This window comes from Equus asinus, chromosome 2 (assembly GCF_041296235.1).
Source record: "Equus asinus isolate D_3611 breed Donkey chromosome 2, EquAss-T2T_v2, whole genome shotgun sequence".
Lineage (NCBI taxonomy): Eukaryota > Metazoa > Chordata > Mammalia > Perissodactyla > Equidae > Equus > Equus asinus.
In genome coordinates, this window is record NC_091791.1 from 36,634,632 (window position 1) to 36,656,423 (window position 21,792).

At 34.4% G+C, this 21,792-nt stretch overlaps 1 protein-coding gene across 11 annotated transcripts in view; it reads right to left on the reverse strand.

Annotated features, from left to right (window-relative positions):
• The window catches only part of EXOC6 (exocyst complex component 6), a 200,034-nt gene that overhangs the window by 124,165 nt on the left and 54,077 nt on the right, over positions 1–21,792 (reverse strand). For 8 of the 11 annotated variants that reach the window (XM_044754055.2, XM_044754047.2, XM_044754067.2 and 5 more), the window contains exons 4-6: positions 21,615–21,705; positions 17,842–17,887; positions 4,688–4,892 (exon numbers count right to left, since the gene is read on the reverse strand). In XM_044754055.2, the coding sequence (XP_044609990.1) occupies positions 4,688–4,892; positions 17,842–17,887; positions 21,615–21,705 (342 nt within the window). The remainder of the gene's footprint in view (positions 1–4,687; positions 4,893–17,841; positions 17,888–21,614; positions 21,706–21,792) is intronic. The other 3 variants (XM_070487127.1, XM_070487114.1, XM_070487121.1) reach the window with 1 other exon arrangement.

Here is a 21,792-nt window from a genome sequence, read left to right on the forward strand (position 1 = left end):
TAAATATTACATACTGTATCTCCCTTCTAGAGTATTTACAATTCACAAGTAAAGAAACCTGCTTAGCTTTATTTAACCCAGATTTCTAAAAACTTACTTAACCATTTAGTCTGTTGTTTTCCCCTAAAGAACATTATTAAAATGTGTGCCAGGGAATATAATATGGAAAATGTTAATTGAGACTATGAATTTTAGGTATTTAACTGCTAATTAGACATTAGACTACTCATAGTGGAGTCATCTCTCACATTCAAATGAGGGAAAAAAACCACTACAAGTGCAAGGCCGTCTTTTACTTTTAAAAGTTCTCCCTAGAATTGCTAAAATTCAGCTCTAAACTCCTTCAAAAAGAATAACTTTTTGTGCCACTCACATTTGGCACAGTACTAGATCCTAAGGCGGCAAAAATAAATATGATATAATTCCTATCTTAAAAAAATTCACAGTCTAGTTAAAAACTCAAATATGCAATTATAATGTAGTGTGAAAAGCATAACAGAAAAGTACAACAGATATATGCACTGGGGAGGAAGTGACCATGTCTTGCTGGAAGTAGTGAGACGAGGAAGGCAGACTTCACAGAGAAGGTGATGCTTAAGCCAGCTTTTGGCAGAAAAAACCAAGAACTGATTGGACTAAGAAATTTGGAAGAATGGAAGGCATTTTAGATAGAGGAAACAATGTGTGAATTCAAAAATTTATGAGACTTGATACTGCCATAGTACAGGAGGGTGAGGAGGTATCAAGAGATGAGGCTTTTGTTTCATGCCGAGGACTGTGAACTTAAGCCAAGGGTAACTGGGAATCACTACAGAGGAAGTGATATGGTCATACTTGCATTTTAGGACAGTAAGCAAAAGGAGAAAAGACTAGAGATAAGGAGAACAATTAATTTGATATAACAACAGGCCAGATATATAAGAAGAAGATACAGAATCTACAGATATTTAAAAGTAGAATTAATAGTTTCTAAGTGAGACTCAATAACAAATTAAATAGAGTATAAATACCCCTGAAAAGTCTAAAATACTTCCTGGTTTCTGACTTGTGAAAATAGGATATACTACTGAGATAGGAAATATAGGAAAATTAGATTTAGTGAGAAGATGAGTTTACTTTTAAAAATGCTAGGTTTGAGGTGCCAATAGGACATTCAAGTGAATATGTAACAACTAAATCCATAAATAAGACATGAGAGCCTGGAATAAAGCACAGGATACAGAGAGTACCCAAGGTAGGGAGCTACTTTGCAAAGTATGAGGTTTCCACTTTTGCTGCCTGAGGGGATTCCAGGACCAAATTGTGATTTTGCCAAAGTGACCACAGTTTATGAGAGACTCCAGAAGACTTCCAATTCTCAAAAAACACCAGAAACTAAAAGCAAACCAGGAGGGATACCAAAACAGAACAAAATACAACTTTTCTTATCAGATCATAAGGACTTTAGCTCGCACCATAAGAAAACTCTGCAACCTCTCAATTCCATGGGAGACACTTTTCTAAAGGAGAAATCATAAAGAAAAAAATCCCTATAGACAGATGATTAGGAAAGGTCTTTCTGTATGAAAGGTCTGTGTTTAAGTTGCAGAGGGAGTGAGCTTGATTCTCCCTACAAGAAAAACATGGTGGTAAACCAGGAAGTGGTGGTCTAGTGGTTAAGATTCAGTGTTCTCACCACAGGGGCCGGGGTTCAATTCCCAGTCAGGGAACCACACCACTGGCCTGTCGGTTGTCATACTGTGGCGACTATGTGTTGCTGTGATGCTGAAAGCTGTACCATCAGTATTTCAAATACCAGCAGGGTCACCCATAGTGGACAGGTTTCAGCAGAGCTTCTAGACTACAACACACTGGGAAGAAGGACCTGGCCACCCACTTCTGAAAGAACCGGCCATGGAAATTCTATGAATAGCAGTGGAGCATTGTCTGATAGAGCACCAGAAGGTGAGGGGATGGCAGAAAAAGACCAGGCAGGGTTCAGCTCTGCTGGACACAAGGTCACTAGGAGTCAGAATCGACTCAACAGCACTAACAAAAAACTAGGAAGAGTCTATTCCCTCCTAGCAGGACATTCTCATCAACCTTAAATCCTAGGGCCCGTAATTTGGTGGACTGCTTAAGAAGAGAGCCCTAAACTGGTCTATGAAAAACAGGTCAGAGAAGATAAGTCTAATAATAACACTCTTAATTAAAGCGTATAATGGGACATGAACTTTAAACTACTATTCACATCCTCATACTATAAAAACCTTTTCAAGGATTGCGTTTTTTATCCCCATGGCATACACAGAATTCCTTGCCAGACATAGGAGAAAAAGTACTGAAAACACCGTGGTCCTGAAGGCAAGAATATAATGTTGAAGAGCGCTCCAATGGAGAAGACCGCTCAACTGAGCAGAGGCAGCCAGTCATGAGAATTTAGGATCCTGAGAAGAAATGGGAGGTGCTACAGGAAGGATCAGTGGCTCCCCTGATTCTCATGTCATAAAAAAATGTACCAATCCTATTAGTATCTTGAAGTGTGAACAGTGGAGGAGAAAAGTGATCATTTCAGAGGAAAACTATGAAATCTCACACTTTAGCTTAACAGTGAGGTAACAACCAATCCTTTGGTTCTACTTAGCTCTCCATTCCTGAGGCTTTCCTAACCTACACAGTTCTCTGGGATAATTATAGTCTCTAGATTCAGAATCTATGGATTCTTTTCCTGATCTTTGGCTTCAAATCTTCTTTCATACTTTCTCAGTCTTTATCTTTTCCAGGCTACTAATCTGGTGTTTCAACTCTAATCCATTGGCCTATACTCCAACCATTTCTGTTCCTAAACTACTCCCCACAACAAACCATTTTCCTATCATCCCAATGGTAAGGAAAATGGCTTCAGGCCTAGCTTCTATAGAAAAGAGAGGTAATAAGTTTGACTTAAGTTCTATTTTGTAGTCTCTGTTTATTTACAGCAAATAAAGATATTTTTGTCAACCAGGCACTTAATTAATCGGAAGAAGAAATACTATAAAAAATAAATTGAAAATCAAATCTGCCTTAGTCCACGTACAGATAAGCAACAGTTAACTGCAAAGTTTTTTTAAAAAGCAACTTTAAAAAAACAGTATTGTACATCACAACTCCTACACTATTGTAAACATTTTTCATTTTATTAAAGTAAATTGATCCTGGTAAAGAATTTTCAAAATCAATATATCCTCAAAATAATCTATTAAACAAATTAACATAGAATATAGTATTGTGAAAAGCTGAAACAACTAACAGAAATATAACAGAGATTATCCGATTTATAAAGTCCTTTAAAAAGTTACAATAGGGAGAAAGTTCATATACTGAATTTTCATTTTTATTTCTTCTGATGTGACAAGAGTCTGATATAGACATATTTCTCTAATTAGAAAAATAAAATAAAAGCTTCTCTAAAATAATCTGTAATACTTGAGAAAAAAACTCACGAGTTAGAAAGCATGTTGAGCTTTGCTTTATGTCTATAACATTGTGATTAGTGGGAGTTTTAACAGTTAACTCTTAGAAATTTTAATTAAATTATAATCATTTTAAAACTTTTTATTAATGAAAATTTCAAATATAAACAAGTAAAAAGAATAATATAATGAACTCTCAAGTACTCATCACTTATCTTCAACAAGTAATATTTATACATTCTTATTTCATCTATACCTTTAACTCACTCCACACACACCCCAGTTAGTTTTTACAATTCCCTTTGAGGAAGATTTATACACACTGAAATGTACAGATCTTAACGGTACAATTTTTGACAAGTGGATATACTTTTATCATGGTATAGAACATTTCCATCTCTTCAGAAAGTCCCCTTATGTCCCTTCCCAGGCAATCTCCCCACCAAGAGGCAACCACTGCTCTGATTTTTTTTTCACCTTAAATTAGTTTTGCCTGCTTTAGAACTGCATATAAATGAAATTACACACAGTGTGTGTTTTGTATCCAGATTCTATAGCCCATCATAACGTCTGGACGATTCACATACGTTGTACAATCAGCAGTTCACTCCTTTTATTGCTAAGAAACATTCCATTTTATGAGTATAGTACAATTTGTGTATCCATTGTCCTTTTGATGTCCATTTGGGTTGTTTCCAGTTTTTAGCCAACTGTGAACAAAGCTGCTAAGAATATCATGAAGACGTTTTCCTTTCACATTGGTAAATACCTAGGAGAGGAACCGCTGACTCAAAAAGTAGGTACATTAACTTATAACTGCCAAATCTTTCCCCATTGTTTGTCTTTTTATTATTGCCCTGTAGTTGTTAATTCAAAGATAATACTCTGTTTTAAAAAGGGAGCAACTTAGAACCTTAGCATAAAAGGGCTACTATATGCCTCTGTGGCTGCTACTTTCAGCTAATTCTATACCAAATTGGACTGCTGGCAAAAGTTAATGTAATACCACCTGTGGGGAATGATTGCTGACAGATCAGCTGATGAGCTGTTAGACTGATTTTACTTAAGGAATAAACTGCAAACCAAAAGATAATGCTGATGAAATCCACTCTAACCAAGAATCAGGAAAGACAAGAAAAGGGTAAAAATGAAACAAAAGTAAGCATTTTATATAAGTAAAAAAAGTAAACATTAGAGATATTATAACCTGGATTATTAAATAACATTAAATTAAAATTCTCCTTTTTAAATCTCACCTGTTTCATTGCTGTTTCACCTATTTTGTCAGAATGTTTTCGAATGCTTTCCAAAAAGTCTTTGAGATCAGACATGGAGATTTCTTTAATATCCTCACGGAGTTTAGGAAGATTTTCTACCATTAGCTGGCAAAACCGGTATTGACTAACCCGGGGAAAATACACATTCTCTAATTGTTCCATAGTTTTAAGAGCAGAATAATACCTGTGAGAAGTTAAAAAGAAAACTCTATAAAAACTTCTAATTACATTAATTTTACAAGTCCAAATAATTAATCAGTCCAACATTCCCACCAAAAAGGACATAGTTATAGGTAAAATACGTAAAATTAACATTTACTTCTATTTACCAAGCACAAACTATAAATTATATGAACAAACTGCAGGCTGAAAATTCATGACTTATACTGACATACGATTTCCCTATTTCACTTCATCTAAATCTATAACGTTACAAGCATTATCATGTCACCACATAATACAATGTATATGTATAATAATTCCAATCTTTAATTAGAATATTTAGCCATTTGATATGTGATTTCACAATATCTCTCCTATTCACAAACCATCACCATCAAAAAAGTATATAGCATGTATTTAACTCAAATTTAAAGTAAAATATATTTTAAGGAACTTTTTAAAAAAAATTTACACAATTTAAGGCAATTAGTATAATATAAGTGTCACAAAAACCAAGTAAAACACCACTGATAGAGTGAATTTTTTCAATTCAACAAAATATTTAGTGAATGCCTAGAAGAAGAACTGCTGGTTATGACTTATATGGCAATGGTTACATGGTGGGTATGTAGCAATTAGTAAAGGATAGCCTGTGCCCTACAGAAACTGACATATACTTTCATATACATACTTTAATTTTCTCTAGATCTCTACGAGGTAGATGACTATGGCAGATATTACTGTTAATCTACAGATGAGAAAACTGAAACACAGAGAAAGAGTATATACAATAGTCCCCCCTTATACAGTAGTCCCCCCTTACCTGCAGGGGATATGTTCCAAGATCCCCAGTGGATGCCCGAAACCACAGATAGTACCAAACCCTATATATACACTATGTTTTTTCCTATATATACATACCTTTGATAAAGTTTAATTTATAAATGAGGCACAGAAACAGGTTAACAACAGTAATTAACAATAAAATAGAACAATTATAATGTACTGTAATAAAAATTATAGACCTTAGCAACCTCAGCATACCATTATTTTCTTTCCTTATTAAGTCAGGGACTTTCACCTTTTCACTTAAAGGAAGCACTTTACAGCTTCTCTTTGGCACATCCGAATTGCCAGTATCACTACTCCTAGGCTTTGGAGCCATTATCAAGTAAAATAAGGGTTACTGGAACACAAGCACTGCAATACCACAACAATCAATCTGATAACCGGGACAGCTACTAAGTGACTAACAGGCAGGTGGCATATACAGCATGGATATGCTGGAGGAAGGGATGATTCACGTCCTGGAAGGGATGGCACAAGATTTCAAAATGCTACTCAGAATGGAGTGCAATTTAAAACTTATGAATTGTTTATTTCTGAAATTTTCCATTTAATATTTTTGGACTTTGGTTGACCAAGGGTAACTGAACCCACAGAAAGCAAAACCACAGATAAGGGGGGACTACTGTAATTTGCCCAAGATACTACAATTAATTTGTAGAAAGACTGAGACTTTACAAAATTGTCAGTATCCTACAATATTCACCACCAAAATCCATTTCAGAGTAGGTGTAATTTTTTTAATTAACCAAATAATATTCTATACCTTCCCATTGAATTGGATATTAAAATGAGAAAAGGCATTATCTAAACAACAAAAAAAGGTACTAGTTAAGTAAATTGAAAAGACAGTAAGTTGAAAAGCTATTTAAAGGTATTTATTGGTTTTCTAGCCCACATTCTCAAAGACAGAGTATATTTTGCAAACTGTCACAAAATCTTACCACTAATTTAAAAATTAGACACCTAAGTTTTATCTTGGTTATTTAAAATCATTAGAATTGTTATAAATAAACTATACATGCGATCAGAAATTAACATATTTAGGTGATGTTATGGAGAGAAGTTACGTGGAGTGATGTCATTACAATGATTTTGATTATACCTAACACGTTACAGATTTAGATGATGTGAAATCATGAATAATATCTTTTCTGAGTAAAATAACATTTCAGACACAACAGATTAGTTAATAGTCAATAGGCACTATTTGATCCTGGCCTATTTCCTGATTTGATTTAAATTAGGTATACCTCAAAAGTATTCTCTCTACACAGGTACGCTTTCTGAAAATTCATGGTAATGCCTATAACATATTTGAAATCATAAGTGACAGATGCTAAATGAAATGTATTAGCGGTAGCTTCTGCAACATACCACAGACACAATCAACTGAGATCATAACTGTGCCTTCCTTCATGCTACCCATCTCTCACCTCCCACCCTGGCTTCCCTGTGTCACTGAGCCATGAGACATCACAAGACCTTCCTAGCACCCACACATACAACCCAGAAATGTGAGCAGTTAATGCCAGTGGGTTGAATCCTTAACTAATGAGAAAAGGAAACCAAAAGATTAATTCTCCTTTCCCCTTTCTGGATGAAATGTTCTGATTTACAATACTTTATATAAACTTCCAAAAATTCTTTGAAATTAATCAATATTAAGCATTACCTAACTCAATAACTCAACCTCATATCTGCCCTCCCAAGTTCCCTATCTCATTTCTCTTTTGCTCAATTTCTCTAGAATTATACTCCCTAAAAAAGTAGTAAAATATAAGGGCATACCTCCTTGCTTCTGCGAGACCCAGGCTAAGGCACACAGAAGATGTATAATCTTAGGTAGACAGCAGAAGCCAAAGATCAGACCTTGGATCCTTTCTAAAATTTAGCCACAAATCTCCTAAGCTTTATCTATTTCTAAATGCAAGCAAACTTTGCATAATAGATTACCATTTCTCTTTTGGTATACATGATGCTGTTTTTAAAAAATAACAGTAATCCATAACCACTGGAAAAATATAAAAACCATAAACAGAAAATCAGAGGCACCCATGATCTGATGCTACCATGCAGTATCCAATCATACATCTATAACATCTCCAGTTCCATATGCTCATATCCTATTTAACAATATATTATGGAATTTATCTCTAACTAAAATTATTTAGAAACAGATTATTGCCCTATTTATAAATCTATTATAATAAATGTAACGATGTTCTAACTGTTGGGATTTTTAAATCTCTGATTTTTTATTTTTTGGAAACACTACCACAGTAAATTTCCCCCTATGTTAAACCTCTGCCAAGTTGTCTGTTTTTATAAATATGAGACATTTCAAAAGAAGATTTGTCATCAATAAATGGAAAACGTGAGTACTCTAATGATTCTGAGGCCCACAAGGTACAAATTATGCCACTATTCTGACTTCATTTGCCTTCTCTTGAGCATTTCCAATTTACCAGAGTTTGTCCTATCATAGAAGTGGTTACTTCAGTCTCTACTATTCTTTTTAAATACACTGTGTTGTATATAACAAAAAGTACAAGATGCATGAATAAGCAGAAAATGTAACCCATAACTAAAAGGAAAAAGTCAATGGAAACATACTTATAAGAGGCCTAGATCTTGGAATTAAAAGACAAAAATTTTAAAATAACTATTATAAATGTTACAGAATCTAGTAGAAAAAATAGTCAATATGCATGAAGACACAGGAAATTTTAGTGAAGAAACAGAAATTCTAACAAAAAATCATATGAAAATGTTTAAAATAAAAAAATACCAGAATGAATGCATTCATTCAATGGGCTTAACAGCAGACTAGACACAGGAGAAAAAATGATCCATGAATGTAAAGACAACCAAACAGAAATTTTGCAAACTAAAACACATACATACAAAGCATGAGAAAAAGGAGTAGTGTCTGAGATCAGCAGAAACAGGCTCAGTGAATGGAAATAGGTCTAAAAAATTAGCCAACTTAAAGTACAAAAAGAAAAAAGAGTGAAAAAGAGGAAATGAGTTCCTGGAAGTTATGGGACAACATTAAATGATCTAATATACATATAATAGGAGTTCTAGAGAAAAATAATGGTGCAAAAGAGATATTTGAAGAGATAATTGCCAAAAAATTGCCAAAATTGATGAAAAGTATCAACCCACAGATCCACTGAGCTAAACAAATCCTAAACAATATGACTACAAAGACAACCACACTTAAGTACACCATTTGTCAAACTTATAGAAACAAAAGATATAGAGAAAAAATTTAAAAGTCACCATAAGAAAAAAGACCTCTTACAAATTTCTAACACTGATAAGAATGATAGAACTTCTCAACAGAAACAATGGAGAGCAGAAAACAGTGAAATATAATATTTGCAGTGCCAGAGAGGGAACCCCTGACAGCCTAGAACTCCATATCCAATAAAACCATTGTTGAAAAATGGAAGTAAAGTAAACTCATTTCCAGATAAACAAAAGCAAAAATAATTTTCTCTAGTTGATAGGTGTGTATTACAATAAATACTAAACAAAGTTTAGCATGCATAAGGCAATTACACCCGATAGAAGCCTGGATCTTCAAAACAGAAAAAAAGAGTAACAGAAAGGAGAAATTGGTAAGTATAAAATAATCTGTTTTAATTACTATTTGTATATATATAATTTCTAACATATGTTACAAGTAAAATGTATGAAAACAAGAGCACAACAGGCAAGATGGAGATAAATGTAATTGTACTATTATAAGTTTCTTATACTGTTGATGAAATATAATAATATTATTTGAGAGTGAGCTGTGTGATAAGTTAAACATGCATATTGTAATCTCTAGAGTAACCACTAAAAAGTTAAACAAAGAATATACCTAATAAATGAATAGAGGAGATAAAGAAGATATATTTTAAAAACTCAGTCATAAAAGAAGAAAGACAGTAAGAACCAAAAATAGATGAGACAAAAAGAAACAAAGAGCAAGATGATGCATTTAAAATCAGCCACATTATAAACCAATGTTACCACAATAAAAAAATTAAAACTAAAAAATAAATAAAATCAATCACAATAATAATTACATTAAATGTAAATGGTCTAAAAACTCCAAGAACAAAGTAGAGACTGTCCATTGGAGAAAAAAAGCAGAACCAGTTATATGATGTTAACAAGAAATATACTTTGAATATAAAAACTGACGTTAAAAGTAAAAGGGTGTCAAAGATACAAGATGAAAACACAAAGTATAAGCATGCCAGAATAACTATAATGACTATGTGAATATCAGGCAAAGTAGAATTCAGGACATAGAATATTATCAAGGATAAAGAAGGACATTTCATAATGATGAAGGGTTAATTACTAAGAACATAAAATAATCATAAATGTGTATGCATCTAATAATAGAGCTTTGAAACATATAAAGCAAAATTTAAAGAACAAAAGAGAAGACAGATAAACCCACAAAAGTTGAAAACAACCTATCACTGGTAGAATTCACCAACAAAAAAAAATTAAGGATTTAGAAAATTTAAACTGCACTAACAACTAACTTGACCTGAGATTTCTAGAACACTAAAGCTAATTACAGCTTCAGAATATACAGCCTCTACAAGTACACAAGAAGTATTCACCAAGATAGATAACATGATAGGCCGCCAAACAAGTCTCAGTAAATGTCAAAGAATGGAAATCATAAAGAGTATATTCACTGGCCCAACAGTATTAAACTAAAAATTAATAATGAAGATTAAAATATATTGAAAGAATCCCCCAAATATTTGGAAATTAACACACTTGTAAAATAACCAAGAGTTTAAAAAAATAACAAGGAATATTAGAGAATATTTCAAACTAAAAGATAATGAAAACATAATATTTCAAAAATTGTGGGACGCAACTAAGGCAGCACTCAGAAGGAAACGCATAATTTTTTTTCTGATTTTTCTCCCCAAATCCCTAGTACATAGTTGCATATTTTAGTTGTGGGTCCTTCTAGTTGTGGCACGTGGGACACCGCCTCAACATGGCCTGACAAGTGGGGCCATGTCTGCCCCCAGGATTTGAATGGGTGAAACCCTGGGCCAACACAAAGCAGAGCACACGAACTTAACCACTCAGCCACGGGCCGGACCCAGGAAATGCATAATTTTAAACGTTTACAATAGAAAAAGAAGAAAGGCCTAAAATCACTTTTCTAAATTTCCACCTTATAAAGATAGAAAAAGAAGAACAAATTAAACCCCATGCACAAGAACGGAAATAATAAGAATGAAAGTAGAAATCAAATTTTAAAAAAGAGAGAAAATAAATGTTAGATATTTTTGAAAATATCCATAAAAAAAGTGAAGACACATTGCTAATATCAGGAATGAGAAAGACAAGTATTATTACAGATCCTACAGATGTTAAAAGAATAATAGGACAATATTATGAATAACTTTATGCCAACAAATCCAACAACTTACATAAAGTGGTTCAAGTCCTTGAAGAAAAACCAGATTATGAAAAATAACAAGAAATAAAAAGTCAACATCTATTCAGGTAATGGAATGCATATCAAAATTTACCCAGCCTGCCTTTGTCAAGGAGAAGCAAGCACTCTGAGCACATTTCAAACTAGTTACTTTTTTTCTCCCTCTACTGGTATTTCCCTGTGATCTTCGCCCTGAGAATCTGGGAGGGTTCCTGAAGGTAAAACTCTCAAAAATGTGGGGGTCCTCCTAAGGCTGAGCCCCCAGGAATTTTTCTCTCTCAAGCTGGTACAGACTTAATCACCTTAAGTGTTCCTACCACGCTCCAGCAGTGGTTTCTACTCTCAGTAAACTGTGATAGTCTGTATTGCCTGCCTCTCCAGTTTTGGGGGCAGCAGTTTGCCACGTGATCTCATTTCTCTGATGGACTTAAAAAAGATTTTTAACTTTCAGTTTGTTTAGCTTTTATCTTTTTGTGAGGGCAGAAGTGATGACTTCAAAGCTCTTTACATGTCAAACCAGAAAACAGAAATTCCTTATTTTTAATTTTTTTCCTTTCACATTTAATTTGTAGAAGGTCTTTAAATATTGTGGTTATGTGTCTTGTCAGAAAACATATTGCAGATGTTTTTCCTAGTCTGTGGCTTGTCTATCAATTTTGTTAAAAGTGTCTTTGGATGAGCAGAAATTTTTAATCTGAAGTCCAATTTGGAGCCAGCCCTGATGGCCAAGTGGTTAAAGTTCAGCACTCACTGCTTCAGCAGCCTGGGTTCACTTCCCAATTGTGGAACCATACCACTCATCTGTCAGTTGCCATGCTGTGGTGGCAGCTCACATAGAAGAACTAGAATGATTTACAACTAAGATATATAACTATGTACTGGGGCTTTGGGGAGGAAAAAAAAGAGAGAAAGATTGGCAACAGATGTTAGCTCAGGGTGAATCTTTCCCTGCAAAAAAAACAAAAAAAAGAGTTCTTTACAAAAAAAAAGTAAACTCCAGTTTATTAATTTTTATAGTAGCTTTTTGTGACTCTTCTAAAAAATATCTTCGCTTACCCCAGGGTTGTGAAAATACCATCCTACATTCTTTTCTAGAAGTTCTATGATTCTAAGTGGATTAAAAAAAAAAAAAAAAGAAACATGACTAAGGGCCAGCCTGGTGGTACAGTGGTTAAGCTGGAATGCTCTGCTTCAGCAGCCAGGGGTTCACAGGTTCAGATCCCGGATGCAGATCTAGCACTGCTCATCAAGCCATGCCACAGCGGCATCCCACATAGAACAGAGGAAGATTGGCACAGATGTTAGCTCAGCAACAACCTTCCTCAAGCAAAAAGAGGGAGAATTGCCTCAGATGCTCAGGGCCAATCTTCCTCACCAAAACAAACAAACAAACAAGACTCAACTATATGTTGTCTAAAAGAAGCCACTTTAAATATAAAGACAGAGAAAGATCAAAAGTAGAGGACAAAGAAAGATATACCAGGCTAACATTAATCAAAAGAAAGCTGGAGTAGCTATATTAATTTCAGATAAAGCAGACTACAGATCAAAGAAAATTATGAGGGATAAAGAGGAGCATTATATAATGATAAAATGGTCAACCCCTAAGAAGACATAACAATCCTTAATGTGCATGTGCCTAGTAACAGAGCATCAAAATATGTGAGGCAAAAGTTGATAGCACTGTAAGGCAAAACAGACAAATTCATTATTATTGTTGGAGACTTTAACACCCCTTTAACAGTAATTGACAGAAATAGCAGGCAGAAATTCAGCAAGGATACAGTTGAACTAAACAGCACCATCAATCAACTGGATCTATTTGACATTTATAGACTACGACAAAAGCAGAATATATATTCTACTCAAGCTCACATACATTTACTAATATAGACCATATTCTGGACCATAAAAAACACCTTAACAAATTTAAAAGACTAGAGATCATACAAAGCTAACATACCTAATGGTGAGAAACAAGATACTTTTCCCCAAGAGATTAGAAACAAGGCAAAGATCTCCCCCTCACCACTCCTATTCAACACTATACTGGAAGTCATAGCTAATGCAATAAGACAAGAAAAGGAAATAAAAAGTATTCATATTGGGAGGAAACAACTAAAAGTCTCTGTCTGTGATTGTCTATGCAGAAAATCCTGAAGAACTGACAAAACAATTTTCAGAACTAATAAGTGATTATAGTAAGGCCACAGAATACAAGGTGAACATATAAAAATCAACTGTCTTCCCATAAACCAACAAGGAACAACAGGAACTTGAAATTAAAAATATAATACTATTTACATTAGCACCAAAAAAAAAATGAAATACATATAAATCTAACCAAATATGTACAACATCTATACAAGAAAAATCACAAAACTCTAATGAAAGAAATCAAAGATAATCTAAATAAATGAAGAGATGTTTCAGGTTCATGGACAGGAGACTCAATATTGCCAAAATGTCAGTTTTTCCAAAATTGATCTATAGATTCAACACAATCTCAATCAAAATCCCAGCAAGTTATTTTGTGGACTTCAACAAACTGATTCTAAAATTTATACAAAAAAGTAAAAGACCTAGAACAGCCAACACAATATTAAAGAAGAACAAGTTGAAGGACTGACACTACCCAACTTCAAGACTTACTATAAAGCCACAGTAAACAAGAGAGTGTGGTACTCACAAAAGGACTGACAGATAGATGAATGGGAGCGAACAGAAAGCACAGAAGTCAACCCACATGAATAGAGTCAACTGATCTTTGACAAATGAACAAAGGCAATTCAATGGAGAAAGAGCAGTCTTTTCAACAAATGAATATCCACATGCAACAACTGGACATCCACATTAAAAAAAAATTAATCTAAACACTGACCTTCACATTTCAGAAAAATTAACTCAAAATGGAAAATAGGCCTAAATATAAAGCACAAAACTATAAAACTCTAAAAAATAACATAAGAGAAAAATCTAGGTGATCTTGAGTTTGGCAGCGAGTTTTCAGAAATAACACCAAAGCATGATGGGTGGAGAAAAAAATGGTAAGTTGGACTTCATTAAAATTAAAAGCTTCTGCTCTAGAAAGACACTGTTAAGAGAATGAAAAGACTTGAGGAAAATATTTTCAAAATGCATATCTGATAAAGCACTAGTATCGACAATATACAAAGAACACTTAAAATTCAACAATAAGAAAACAATCAAATTTAAAAGTGGGTAAAAGATCTGAACAGGCACCTCACCAAAGAAGATATATAAATAGCAAATAAACATACGAAAAAATGCTCAACATCATATACCATTAGAGAATTACAAATTAAAACAACAATGAGATACCACCATATACCTAATAGAATGGTTAAAATCCAAAACACTGATAATACCAAATCCTGGTGAGGAGGTGGAGCAACAGCAACAGGAAATGAAATGGTAGAAATGAAAAATAGTAAAGCCATTTTGGAAGACAGTTTGGCAGTCTCCTACAAAGCTAAACATAGTCTTATCATATGATCTAGCAATTGTACCCCTAGGTAATTATTTAAATGAAATGAAAGTTATGTCTACCCAAAAACCTGCACACAAATGTTTACAGCAGCTTTATTCGTAATTGTCAGAAATTGGAAGCAACCAAAATGTCCTTCAAAAGGTGAATGGATAAACAAACTGTGGTACACCCATACACTGCAATATTATTCCACAAACATCCAAATGAAAAGATTCAACAAGAATCAGAGATGTCAAACTTGAGCTCAAGAGTCAAGATTCAAATCTGAGCATCATCTGAATATCAATCCAAATTTTTTTTTAACAAATGTGAAGTGACAGTAACTGAATAAAAAAATATTTTTTTAAATATTTTGCAAGTCAAAAAAATATACCTAGTTTGGGGCTAGTTTCATTCTGTAGGTCACTAATTGGCAACCTCCGGTTGATCAGCAGGAATAACATCTGCCCATGCCCATTACTCCATATGGACACTTACCCTTTCAAAAATATGGCAGGGCACAATAAGCCCAAGGAAAGAGAAGTGGGATCTTAAATACTAGTGAGATGGCTGACTGAATACATGCTTTCACTTTCACTCTTTCTTGAAACACCAATAAAACGATGATCGAGGGATTTTTAAAAAGCATAAACCCACACAGATGCAGAAAAAAGGAGAAGTGAGAACAATAAAATTTTAGAACCTGGAAAAATAAAGAATAAGTGGTAAAAAGAAGAACTCAGCAGACTTGAGAAAACTGTTCTAAGTTTATAGTTGACAAGCTAAGAATAAGCTAATTTATTCTATAGAATCTTCACAAAGCTCAGAAACTGACAGGAATCCCTCTACTTATGGAAGTGGGAGTTAAAGACAAGATATCAGAAATTTTAGTTATTATAAAACAATCTCTATCAAAGTTCCAACATTTTTCAGAGAAATAGTACAAAGAATCCTAAAAATTATATGGAACAACAAAAGACCCCGAAAAACCAAAGGAATCCTAAGAAAAAAGAACAAAGCTGCAGGTACCACACTCCCTGATTTCAAAATATACTACAAAGCTATAGTAACCAAAATAGCATGGTCTGGCATAAAAACAGACACAAAGATCAATGGAACAGAATCAAGAGCCCAGAAATAAACACATCTATGGACAGCTAATTTTCAACAAGGGAGTCAAGAACATACAATGGAGAAAGGAAAGTCTCTTCAATAAATGGTATTGGGAAAACTGGACAGCCACATGCAAAAGAATGAAAGTAAACCATTATCTTACATCATACACAAAAACTAACTCAAAATGGATTATAGACTTGAATGTAAGAACTGAAACCATGAATCTTCTAGAAGAAAACATAGGCAGTATGCTCTTTGACGTCGGTCTTAGCAGCATATTTTCAAGTACGATGTCTGACCAGGCAAGGGAAACAATAGAAAAAAATAAACAAATGGGACTACATCAAACTGAAAAGCTTCTGCACAGCAAAGGAAACCATCAACAAAATGAAAAAACAAACTAACAATTGGGAGAAGATATTTGCAAAACATATACCTGATAAGGGGTTAATATGCAAAACATATAAAGAACTCATCTCAACAACAAAAAAACTAACAACCCAATTAAAAAATGGGCAAAAGATCTGAACAGATATTTCTCCAAAAAAGATACACAGATGGCCAAAAGGCACATGAAAAGATGTTCAACATCACCAATAATCATGGAAATGCAAACCAAAACTACAACGAGATATCACCTCATGTCTGTCAGAATGGCTATAATTAACAAGACAGGAAACAAAAAGTGTTGGAGAGGATGTGGAAAAAAGGAAACTCTCATACAGTGCTGGTGGGAGTGCAAACTGGTACAGCCACTATGGAAAACAGCATGGAGATTCCTCAAAAAATTAAGAATAGACTCACCATATTATCCAGCTATTCCAATGCTGGATATTTATCCAAAGAACATGAAAACATGAATGCATAAAGATATATGCACCCCTATGTTCACCGCAGCATTATTCACAATAGCCAAGACTTGGAAGCAACCCAGGTACCCATCAAGGGACAAATGGATAAAGAAGATGTCGTACATATACACAATGAAATACGACTCAGTCATAAGAAACAATGACATCTGGCCATTTGTGACAACATGGATGGACCCTGAGGGTATTATGCTAAGCGAAATAAGTCACAGGGAAAAGTCAAATACCCATCTCACTCATAAGCAGAAGATAAAAACAACAAACATTCACATAGAGACAGAGATTGGATTGGTCGTTACCAGAGGGGAATGCGGGATGGGGGAGGGCAAAAGGAATGATTAGGCACATGTGGGGTGATGGATTGTAATTACTCTTTGGGTGGTAAATATGATGTAATCTACACAGAAATCAAAACATAATGATGTACATCTGATATTTATGTAATGTGATAGACCAATGTTACTGCAATAAAAAATAAATTTTAGGGGCTGGCCCCATGGCGGAGTGGTTAAGTTCGCGCGCTCTGCTGCAGGCGGCCCAGTGTTTCGTTGGTTCGAATCCTGGGCGTGGACATGGCACTGCTCATCAAACCACACTGAGGCAGCATCCCACATGCCACAACTAGAAGGACCCACAATGAAGAATATACAATTATGTACCGGGGGCTTTGGGGAGAAAAAGGAAAAGAATAAAATCTTAAAAAAAAATAACAATAATAATAATAAATTTTTAAAAATCACTTTATTTTTCGTTTATCATGTATTCATTTGTGTTACAAAATAGAACATGAACTATATTAGCCCACATTGTCAAAATATAAGTACCCACACTTTTCATTTGTGGACTCACAATACACACTAAGCCTTTGATTGTATGCAATATTAACACTTTGGTAAGCTAATCAATATTTTTTCATTCCTGTTCAGTTGTCTATTTGTCCTTCACCAATATTACCAATCTTTAATATCACTTAAAAGGGCAAGGATCCACAAATAAATGGCTAGGAATTGCTTTATTAGATGACCCTGATGGGCAAATTGCATGAAGAAAGATTAAGGGTAGAATGCAAAATTTCACATGATTCACTATAATTTACAGTAAGTTTATCTATGCGTTCAGTAACAGAAAAAAAATTCTTATTAAAAAATAATAATGAAAGAAACCAACTCACCTTTTTGCACTCATCTGTTCTTTTAGTTTACTGTACATTTCCAGCACTGCATTAAAAAATATAATTAATTTTAGCTTTCAAAATGAAAAAATTTTTGAGAGATGAAAATAAAGCTGGGAAGAGCCTATTATAAATTCATTAATTTTTTTATACTTTGTTTTAGGCCTATAACTTCAAATAAAATTTTATACTTCAAGTAAATAAAAAAATTTTAATTTCTTCATCTATTGAACATTATATATAAATACATTATATCAAACTTCAAACACTTGCATGTGTTGACACCTATAATTGAGATGTTAATCTACCAACAATTATCCTATCCAGAAACTCACTAATATCTCTTCCTTGCAGGCGAACTGGAAGTTCAGACTTTAGTTATTTGAGAAAGAGAGTTGAGCAACAGTGAGACTGACTGATTTTGATTCAATATACCAAATACAGTCATGTGCCACACAACAAGGTTTCGATCAATGCCAGACAGAATATACAACAGTGGTCCCACAAGATTAGTATCATATAGACTAGGTGTGTAGTAGGCTACACCATCAGGTTTGTGTAAGTACTGTAGGGGAGGAAGAAATATTCCTCCACTCTTCTAGGTTCTTCTGGCTGGTCTAAGAATTAAATTGACACGAGAAAGATCAACAAGAGAAAAACAAATGAAAGTTTAATAACATATATACATGGGAGAAACCCAGGAAAATCAAGTGACTTTCAAAAATGACCAAAGTCCATTACCTTAAATATCATCTTCAGCTAAAGACAAAAGAATATGCTGGGTGGGGAGAGTCAGGGACTCCAAAGAGAAGGAAAGTAATTCAGAGGTAGATGAAAAGGTGAAAACATTTGGAAAACGTGTTTGGCTACACAGAAACAGAAGAACACTGAAGGGAGCCCAACGAACAGGCTTTTCTAGGTTCCTCCCTGTCTACCACCTAGTTCATGTTAAGCTAAGGTGATAACTCCCATCCTGAGACAGCTTTTTTATCTGAATTCTTTTAGGTAAACAAGAAAAACTTTCTGAGTCTTTTGTTTCTTAAGCCTAAAATGATCCTCATGTTAAAGAGATACATTTTGGGGTATCAAATTTTGTTCCCCTTCAGTACATTCCATGATGTTAACACAGCAACAAAATCGCCTGACTGACACATTTCTCAGAACACATCCCAGTCATTAAGCGATGCACTTCTGTAAAATAACACAACTGTATTATAGTTCACTAAACAAAATTTTACACCAAATACACAAAGAAAGAAAAACCTCAAAAGCTTACAGCAGAGAGTGAATTATAATAAAGGTATAAACATAATAAAGCATCTTTAATGGTATTATCATTTCTATCAAAGGCTCAGAAATGCAATTATTCAATAAAATTGTTATAAGCTTCAGCAAGATGATATACTGCCACCAAAAAGGCTTTAATGCAACTACATAGATTAGCATTCATCCTTAGAAGAATTTCAAAGTATAAAGTGAGTCAGTAAATTATTATTGGCCCATCAAGTCAGCTCACATATTCCTAGACTAGAGAAATAGGCAACATTTTTTTTCCAGATTTTCTACATTTTATGGCTACACCCCAAGGGCCTTCAAGTTTACAAAAGATACTGTTTACTCGTCTGAAAACCATAAAAACTGCGATGGTGGCTATAGTGAACCAGCCCTAACTGTGCGGACCCTATGTACATCTCTATCACAGCCCCTATAATGTAATGCAATATTTCTCACATTTTGCAACCAAAACATTAGGGTGAACACACAACCTGGGAAAGAGCCTAAAACTGCTGCTACAAGTATAAACTTTCTTTAAAGTCTCCTGTTTTATCTCAATAATTCATGTAAATTTCACATCTATCTTACATTATTTCCATATAAAAATAATGCTTTCCTCAAAAATAATCAAGTAAAACTAATGTACCAAGAAAATGCATTCTTCACCCTGTGACGACTTTTTTTTTAAAGACTAGCCCTGAGCTAACGTCTGTTGCCAACCTTTTTTTTTCCTTCTTCTTCTCCCCAAAGCCCCCCAGAACATAATTGTATATTCTAGTTGTAAGTCCTTCTGGTTGTGCTATGTGGAACGCTGTCCCAGCATGGCTTGATGAGTGGTGCCATGTCCGCACCCAGGATCCAAACCGGTGAAACCCCGCGCTACCCAAGTGGAGCATGTGAACTTGACCACTCGGCCACAGGGCCAGCCCCCATCCTGTGACTTCTTAGATCCTCCCTTACTCCTTCTACTCTAAGGAGGAGTTAAGCAATTGTACAGTAATTGATGACTTACTTGTCTTTATTCACATTAGACTGTAGGAACCTTCAGAGCAGGAACTGTATCATTTTGAACTTTATATTTCCAATAATCTACCATAATGCTTCCTGACACAAAAAAAGTTATTTATGAGTGGATAATTAGAAAGAAGGATAGACGGAGGAAAGGAGGTTGTTGGGTATGTGGCTATTAGGAACACAATGTTTACATGAACTCAGATTTCATCTCCAGCCTTGAAAGCAAAGACACTAGCAGCAACTAAATCTAACCTCTACTTCCCTTTATTTCTCTATCTCAAATAGCCCACTAGGTGAATAAGCTGAATTTAGCTCTTTCTCATTCCATCAGTACCCAATTTTTTACACTTACATACCATTCAGCAACAAAGCCTTCAAACTTAGAGACTGTCTTCATGGCTATTTCAGTGTATCTGATGGTGGCAAAGAGGTATTCTTAAACATTACTATAAGGAAGGTTTCTTAACCCTGAAACCTAACATAATAAGCAGACATTTTCTTTACTCAAAGTTCATGTGCAAAGTTCTGGTGGACTCCCAGGTCCACCAGAAGTTAAACTGAGTAGAATTTCAATGATCCTAAAAAAAACAAAAGCTATTCTCACAAGTCAAAAAACAATTTTTTTAGCTAATAAAATGTGCTGACAGTTTTAACATATAATTTGTATTCTAAGGTAAATTTACATCATACGATTTTTATACAAAGTGTCTCATTCTATTCCCCTGGATATGGAGGTTCAGGTTCCTTCCTAAAAAAAACAAATAAGTTAAAGAATAGGACACTGAGATGGATTTAGCTTACTACACGAAGAAAAAGATGACATACACCTGCTCCCTTTTGTTTGAATAGGATATATCCGGGTAAAGAAAATACTGGTTAGTTTCTTCAGAATTTATTTGATGTCACAGTAATATGTGAGCCCTAATAGACAGACCACAAACTCAGAAACCTAAAAGGTCAGTCTTTCCAAAATATAGGAGGAAAGGCAAGACTGAAGAAGGGAGAAGACCTAGCACTTTTGGATGTTTTCTTACCTTATCAGCAAAAGGAGACTGAGCAAAGCAAAACCAACCTGCTTAAGCAACAAACAGAAAACAATAGAAAACAGGCGGCAAAAAATTAGGCAAATTAGGAAAAAGTAAGAAAATGTAATCAAAAGACACTCTCCCCATGGGAAAGCATTCTGAGGAAAAACAAAAAAAGTGGAGGAGGGGGTTGAGAGACAAAGGACAAACTAGGCAGAAAGGAAATGGAAAGGCAGAGGTTGTTCCAGGAGACTGATGTGACAGATCATCAAACGAGGGCTTTCTCATATAGGAAAACCATGAAAATTCAGGAAATAAAGGGGATAAGACAGATAACCATAGGCTTTTGGGGGGCAATCACCAAATAATCTGTAATTCTCATAATGAATAATGACTATACTCTATCATTAAATTATAATGTACAAGCCGAATGTTACCTTATAGACAAGTTTAACTCACCTGGAAGGCATAACTGTAATTTTTCCACTACAGTTGTAATATTCCTCTGCTGAATTCTACATCGAATAATATCTTCTGTTTGGACTATCACCTTAGAAAAGAAGAAATGTTCATATTTTTAAACGAACAGTTAAATCTCATCCACATATTGAGTACACACAAATGTATCATTTTCTCA